General features: G+C 57.6%; 1 protein-coding gene across 8 annotated transcripts in view; it reads right to left on the bottom strand.

The window, feature by feature from the left end:
* Positions 1-3,411: 3,411 nt before the first annotated feature.
* The window catches only part of KLHL26 (kelch like family member 26), a 28,503-nt gene continuing 24,004 nt past the window's right edge, over positions 3,412-7,910 (bottom strand). For 7 of the 8 annotated variants that reach the window (XM_002912810.4, XM_034658095.1, XM_034658094.1 and 4 more), the window contains one exon: positions 3,414-7,203. In XM_002912810.4, the coding sequence (XP_002912856.2) occupies positions 5,622-7,203 (1,582 nt within the window). In that variant the 3' untranslated portion in view covers positions 3,414-5,621. Of the gene's footprint in view, positions 7,204-7,910 lie in introns of all 8 variants that reach the window. The other variant, XM_034658099.1, reaches the window with a different exon arrangement.

The following is a 7,910-nucleotide window of genomic DNA, read 5'->3' as shown; positions in this document are numbered from 1 at the left end:
TGTCCTGTGCTAAATGCAGATGGTGGTACTTACTCCTCGTTGCAGGCTCTTGGAAAGATTAAATAGATAACGCGTGTAAAGCACTTAGCTCAGCGCCGCCTTCCTCGCAAGCATTCAATAACTGTTAGGGAAGAAAACCCTACCTCGAGATGTTAGTTTTCATGCCTTGCTTTTCTGCACTGCCTTATATGGAATCTTAGTCAATCCGGGGTACCCACATCTCGTAGAGGTGAATTCGGGCCATCGGAGCGGGAAGGCAAAGAGGAAAACCATCCAGGGCCCGTCTTTGACTTCCAAACCAGGCCCTCATCAAAGTTTTGAAAGGCAAAGCAAGACCCGGGTTTGATTACGAAGCAAAGGGGAGAACCTGAAAGAAGCCAGAAATGCCAGGCATGGAACTCACCCCTTACCATGGAATAGGAAGGGGTTCGCTGAGGACCTAGGCCCCTTGTCCCCCCATCCCAGACTGAGTGTAGCTGAAAGTGGGGGGACAGGGCAGGGCTGCCCAAGAGGGTAGCAAGAAGCTGGAACTGAGGGGGCAGGGGCCCAGGGGACGGCTCTATGGGATGGCAGGACAGGGGCAGTGCCAACAGTCCAGTGTCTCCCTGGAAACCACCCATGCTGAGGGGATGTCTGAGGTAGGTCTTCCAATGACACCACAGTGCCCTGAGACTTGGTCATGCTCCCACTGAACTCCCCACACAGACCCCCTCCCTGCAGCCCAAAAGCCCAGGACGCTTATAGCCCCAAACCCCATGACAGAAAAGAGGACTCGCTACCAGGGGGTCGATTGGTGACAGGAGCCGTGGAGCAGGCTTTTCTTTTTGGTGGCCCAGGATCTGAGTCTCCATCCAAGTCTGGGGAGTCCCCACAATGTCAAGTAGGCCCCACTGACAACAAAAGCTTCAAAGCCACTGGTATAACTGATCAAATGATGGGCCTCAGTACCCCTCTGTTCCTGTGTCCTGCCCTTTGCAACACTCCTAGGTACAGTCTTCCTTCTTAAGTTTGAGGATATGTCCCCAGCCCCGATTCTGGACTTAACCATGTCATCTGCTTTGGCCAAAAGCATAGGGGCAGAAGGAAGAGACAGTTTCCAAATCGGGACCTTAGAAGGGTCACATGATTCCGCTTGTCTGCTGCAGAACTATAGAACATAAGTTGGCCAGCTGCTAGTCCGAAGCTGTGAGGCAGGTGGATCTGAGACTCCCGGCTACTCCACAGCCTTGCACCTGGAGGCAGAGCATGCCCAGAAGAGGGCAGCCCAGACAATCACCCTCCAACTGAGTCACAGACACAGGAAAAACAAACATCCACTTTTGCATGTCATTGAGACGCGGGGCTGTTTGTTACCCAGCAGTAGCAGCTAACACACTGAGGTACTCTTTTCCCCACTCCCCGGGCAGCTAGGGCGTTGACACAGGGCATGGGCTAAGCCAACAGGATGTTCGTGCTCTGGAACAAGTGGCACAAAGAGGTAGCATCAAGACAGGGGCATCTGGTTTTCAGGGGCAGCTAAGGCTGAGTACCAAGCGCAGGCAGATGCCAGTGCCAACTGAGGCATCTGGATTCCATGGCGATGGCAGAAGTGTCTCCACCAACCAGTTCTCCGGCATGATTTCAGCTCATCGCCCTGGCTGCCTCGCCCCCTTGGTTTCTCCTGTTTTCTGAGCCTGGTTTTCCAGCCTTCCTGCCACTTCTGTGAGGAAACGAACAGCCTTCCAATGCACATTTTGGCCATTTAAATCAGCCTGAGGCAGTTTCTGTTGCTTGCAATAAAAACCCTGACTTATATAAGATGGGCAATCCCCAGCATGTTACATTTATAATATAATTTTGAAACTCTTTGAGTTACAAGTATCAGAATGTCTGACCACTAGTATCTTAGGCAACACAGGCATTGTGATTTCTCATAAAAAGGAGTCTGGAGGTCAGAGGTTCCAGGGTGGGACAGGTGGCCCCGTGATTTCAGGGCTTTGGGAGGTGGCATCTCTGCACCTCGCTTAACTTGCTCTTCATGGCCACAAGATGGCTGCAGAAGCTCCTGGCATCATGTCCTCACAGGAAGCAGTAAAGGAGGAAAGGGGGCAATAAGGCCTCACTTGTGTCCAGAAACCCCTACCCCAGACCTCCCCTTAAAGCTTGCTGGCCAGATCTGGGAAATGCGCCCAAATCAAAAACAACTCCGGCAAAAGGCATTGCCAAGAATGGCTCAGCCAAATCCTAAATTAACCCCCGAGGCTGGGCACACTGCAGCTGGCACCAAATCAGGGCTCTGTTGGTGAGGAGGGAGAAGTGGCTGCCGGGATGGCAATAAGCAGGGTCAGCCACAAGATGTAAGCTGGGGCCTTGCTGTAGGCAGGAGTGCGGCTCCATGGCCCTTTTGTCCTTGGGATCCACAGGCAGATGGTACCCATGGACCTGGAGTGGATAAGGCTCTGCTCCCACCTCCCCAACCCAGGACCTCTCGCTTGTGCGGTAAACATTCGGACCATGCCTCCAAGGCCAGGTGCCCCTAATAAAACCCGTGCATAGAGTCTCCACCATGAGAAGCAAAATCTCCGGGGCCTGTGAGAACACAGGAGAAGGAGCTACGTTCTCGGAGACAAAGCCAGGGGCAGGTTTCCAAGCTGGCCAGGTCCGGGGCAGATTCCCACCTCACACAGCTCCCCGGAGGCCCCCTTGGCCTCACTTGTTGCGAGGCCCCAGAAGTCACACTTGGCCTGCCTCTAGCGGGCCTGAATCCCACCGTCCCAGGAGACAGTGTTTTCCCACAGCCCGAGCCCAGGTGTGGAGGGAAGCTCCTGCCGGCCACATCCAGGGCCTTGGTGGGGAAGCAGGCCATCTGGAAGCAGACGGGCTTTCCCCAAGCTCAGTCCCTACACACAGTGGCTGTCCATTCATGGCCCAAGCCACCCAGGATGAAAGGTAAAGGGAGGAGATGAGGTGACAGCCTCCAGACCCCTTTAGGGTGCTATGCAGAGGCCCAGGCTGGTCCAAGGGTGAGTGTGAGTGTGTTTGTGTGAGCAAGCACGTGAGCATGGCGTTGAGCAAGGCTACGTGTGAGCACCGGTGTGACCATGTGAGTGTGCATGTCACAATGCATGAGTGCAGGTGTGCATGTGAGCTTACGCATGTGCGTGCATTTGTGCAAGCCTGTGTGTGCAAATGCATGTTCCGCCTTTCTCTGAAGGACACAAATGTTCACAAAGTGAAGATTCAAGCCAGTTTCTGCTAAATTAAAAACAGCTTTTTCGTGTTTAAAGTTTACAATACGAAAAATAATTTTCCTTTCTTCCGGGGGGGGGCAAGAGGGAGGGGCAGGGGGCCCCTGAGAACATTCCATGAACTAGTCCAGACGGTTATGCACAATCGACCCGGTTAGATACGGCAGCGCCCCCCCAACCCAACCCCCCTGCACCAGCACCCCTGCCAGCTCATTGGGGACAAGATGTTCTGAGGTGTGAGCTGATCTGGGGGGACTTGCAGCTGGCAAAAGATTCTCACTGCCCCCCTGAAGGGGCCATGCCTCTAGCAGGGAAGGGTTCTCTTTGGGGGAGCTCAGGTTGGGGGGGTGAAAAGGGACTGGAATGTTCTGGTAAGTCCCCAAGGGCTGCTGCTTTCCTTTCAATGCCCCTGGCAGCATGGGCTCCTTCCTGGTTCCCAACCCAGTTTTTATTTCAACGCTGCCCCCCACCCACACATCCGGCCACGCTCTGGGGCCCCAGTGGCGCTGTACGGGAGCACCAGGCCTGTGGGTGCATTTGGAGGGTGAACCTGGACGCCTCCCCTCAGAAAGCTGTCCATGCACAGCAGGGTTTCTCCACCAGCATACAGCCCGGTTCGCGGCAAGGCCAGCCATGAGAGCAGGGGTTGGGGGCAATTCACAGAGCTCTTGGACCCATATGGAATGGTGATGACTTCATGCTTCCTTTAGGACCTGCCCTGCGTCTCCCCCATCACGGCCTCCAGGGAGAGGGGCTCCCCAGCTCCACAGTTTCACACCCCAGGACTGAGCAGATGGAGACAACCTGCCAGGAGCTGGGGGCTGTCTGGTGGCAAGGGGCCAAGCCACCAGGCCAATGTAACAACCTGGAGAGAGTCTCTCCGAAGGCCACCCAGCCCAGGGCAGATCTGCCCTGTCTTCCAGGCACCTGGTGGAAGTTCTGGCCACACTTCTCTCTGTCCCACACCCCTGAGCCAAAGGCCAGCCCCCCTTCCAGCTCCTCTGCAATGCTAGAAAAGGGCAAAAGAGGGGAAGGGAGCCCCTAACCACATAGATGACATGAGGAATCTGTGACCCATCAGGCCCCACAAGCTCGGTGCTGGGCCTGCTCCATCTTTTCACCATAACATTTTTATTAAATGAAGGAAAATATTAGGAGACGACATCTGCTAAGATATGAGGTTAATTCTTTACACGGTGAGTGGGTCACAGAGACACAACATCAATTGTCCATTAGCAGCAGAAGAGACACTTTAAGTTGCCCCGAGGGTACAAATCCCATTTATAAGACAGCAATGCCGGTGTCTTAAAAAAACCAAAACAGAACCAAAATAATAATACGAATAATAATAAACAGCTTTAGAGGTTTGACACCAAAACAAATGTGGCCAGAGATGCCACAAAGCCCTTGAAGGGAAGAGGCCGCACCACCCGCCTGACTTCCCTTGCTGAGGGGGCCCAGGCCTGGTGGCCTGACAACCTGAACACGGGACAAGGCAGGAGTGGAGGGTGGGAGAAAGGGAGAGAAATAAAAATCATGAGACTTGTAGGAATGTAGACACACTATGAGTCCTAAAGCAGGTGCCTCCCTTGAACCAGGGGGTGAGGACGGGAACGGGGGCAGCTTGGCCCCTCCTCATCAAGGCCCCACAAGAAGCCCAGCAACAAATGGAAGGCTGGCCAACTGTGAGGACTGTCTCTGAGAGCTGGCTGTGTTTTCTCCTTCTGAAAGTGGACAACTGCACACACCGAAGGTTTTGGGACCGAGGACAGGCATGGAGACAAGTGTGAGACTCTCCTCCAAGGCCACCCTCCCACCCCGGCAGCCTGGGCTTATTAGAGGCAGAACCATGCCCACCCTTGAGGTCAGCCCTGAGCTGGGTGCCCCCCTGCCATCTCACCAGCTCCAGAGGTCCACATGTCAGAGAGTTTAGGGGTGGTGTTTATTTTAAAAAATAGATGCTGCAAGAAACTTGGGGGGGCAAGGCGCAAACCATGGATTTGGGGGTCGATGTCAAAGAGCTCGCATCGGAATGTCTGAGGCTGCCGAGCTGGGGGAGGAGAGAAGTGGGACAAAGCCACATAACCACACCTCAAAGGAGACCCCGATCCCCTCCGTGAGAAGGGATGTGGGGCAGGTGAGGAAACCTCGGGTGTGACTCTGCTGCCATGACGCACCAGCCTCATCGCTGGCGGGTTCCCTAGGTGGGCACAAAGCCAGGATCTGCTCCGGGACGGATGAGGGACCCCAGGAGGGGCCTTACCAACACAGCAGGCCCCAAGACGTCAGCCCACGGGCCAGGGGTGGTTCTGTAGTTCTCGGCCCCAGCATGCGCTCACCAAACCCCTTGCACAGACAGCATGAGGCTGGGCCGGGTCCCAGGGGTCCCAGGAGCTACCTCCTGGTCCCTGACAGGGGCAGCAGGACAGGGGCACAGGCAATGCCTGCGAAGGACTCTGGGAAGTGCAAGTCGCGCTCCCATTCGTCCGTCTCCGTGTTGTACACCTGCACGATGCCCGTCACGTTGTTGAGGCGCCAGTTGTAGCCCCCCACGATGTAGATCTTCCTATCCAGCAGGCAGCAGCCAGCCTCCGACTGGCCGGCCCGCATGGGGCTCACACTGGTCCACTGGTCTGTCTCGGGCACGTAGTACTCCACCGCCAGCACGTCAAAGCAGCGGTCCACGTGGTCCATGCGGCCGCCAAGGGCATAGATGCGGCCGCCAGCACCCACCATGGCGTGAAGCACGCGGGGCTCACTCATGGGTGCCTTGAACTCCCACTGGTCGGCGGCAGGGTCGTAGCAGTGCAGCGCCTTCTTGTCCTCCACGGAGATGCCGTAGCCGCCGGAAATGTAGAGGCGGCCCCCCGCCGAGGCGCCCGCGTGGCCCCAGGTGCGGCGCTTCAGGGAGCAGGCGTAGCCCCACTCGTTGCGCCGCGGGCAGTACCTCTCGACTGAGGCCAGGCTGCCGGCCCGGTTGCGGCCGCCCGTGGCGTACACCATGCCGCACAGCACATTCAGCTGGAACTGGATGCGGCTCTCCTGCATGGCCTGCAGGCGCAGCCAGCGGTTCAGGTGAGGGTCGTAGCGGTAGCAGGCGTCCACCGCGCCCTCGCCGCTGCGGTACTGCAGGTGCTGGCCCCCGGCCACGTACACGAAGTTGTCCAGGACGGCCACGCACGTGTGGCTGCAGCCCACCTCCATATCCGTGAGCTCCCGGAAGTGGCGGGCGCCCGGCTCAGGCAGCTGGTACACCTTACTGCTGACGGAGCGGTCGCTGTCGGTGTAGGGCGTGCCACCGAAGGCGACCAGGGAGGGTACGTCGGAGCGCACGACCGTGCGCGGGGACTGCATCTCGTGCTGCCGGAAGGGCAGCACCTGGTAGTTGAAGGCCTCCAGCAGGTACTGCCGGCACAGCACGTCCTCCACCATGATGTCCAGCGTCTGCACGCTGTCCACCAGGTCTGACGACCGCATGAGCGGGAAGCGGATGTGGCAGAGCACGTGGCTGGCGCGCGGCCGGCGGGCCGGGTCATGCTGCAGCCAGCGGATGGCGGCGCGGAACAGGTCAATCTCAGCGCAGCTCTGCAGCCGGTTGCTCTGCAGGAAGAAGACGAGGCGCTCCAGCGGAAGGTGCAGGAAGTCCTCCTCCTCCGCGATCTGCAGGAAGTGCTGGAAGGTGAAGGCATCCACAGACTCCTTGAGTGAGGCCAGGCTGAAGGTGGTGGCCATGTGGCCGATGTTCAGGCAGGTCTCCACACTCATGGCGGCCTTAAGGAACTCCTCGCACAGCTCCACCACGGGAAGCATCTGCAGGAACACAGCTGCACCCAGCACGTCCTGCACGCAGTCCAGGTCCAGCGTCACCTCGGCACTATAGGCAAAGTCGATGATGTGCCGCAGGCCGCGGGCGGACACGCCCTTCAGCTCGATGACATCCTGGCTCGCCTCCCTCATGCCACCCGTGAACATGGCCCTGAAGTTCAGAAACACAGCATGTGGGCTCAGGGCTGCCAAGGGGCCTCACAGCCACCCGGGAATAGCCTGACCCCTGGACACCATGAGCAGGGCACAGCCAACCAGGGAAAGGGGCCAGATGCTCATTAAAAGACATGTTAAAAAAAAAAATTTTTTTTTTAATCCACCAAGCCATGCGTCTTCCTACAAACAGCAGCTCCCCACTCTGCCCCTCTGCGTGGAGCCACGTCCAGCCTACCCAGAGGTGTGGAGTGCTGGGACCCACCTGGCTCAGAGGGAGGAGGCCGAGGGCCCACTCATGGCAGGGCAGGTACAGGTGGGCAGGAAAAAGCCAAACGTTGATTTTGGCCATGAGACAAGTGCCAGCCCCACCTTGGCACCCAGCCCTATAAGACCACACACACGGCAGGCTCAGGAGACAAGGTGGGGACCCCAAGAACCCCGTGCACCATGGTTCTCAGAGCCCAGCCCCTCACCAGCAGGCACATGGGCAGGTGGCTCCATCTTCCCGAGCCCGAGTCTTAGTCTTGTCACACAGGGATGGGGAGGGGGTGAGGGTCCCCAGGTCAGAGCACCCACTAGGAAGCCCCACTAAGGTCACTGTCATCTCCAGAGAGAGGCCCAGACAGTCAGGAAAACCCACCATTTGGCCCACAGGGGCCCTAGTCCACTGTGAGACACCCCCCACCCCCAGTGAGTGACACT

The sequence above is a fragment of the Ailuropoda melanoleuca genome, chromosome 4 (assembly GCF_002007445.2).
Source record: "Ailuropoda melanoleuca isolate Jingjing chromosome 4, ASM200744v2, whole genome shotgun sequence".
NCBI lineage: Eukaryota > Metazoa > Chordata > Mammalia > Carnivora > Ursidae > Ailuropoda > Ailuropoda melanoleuca.
The sequence above is the reverse complement of the archived record's forward strand: the minus strand, read 5'-3'. Positions and strand labels throughout refer to the sequence as shown.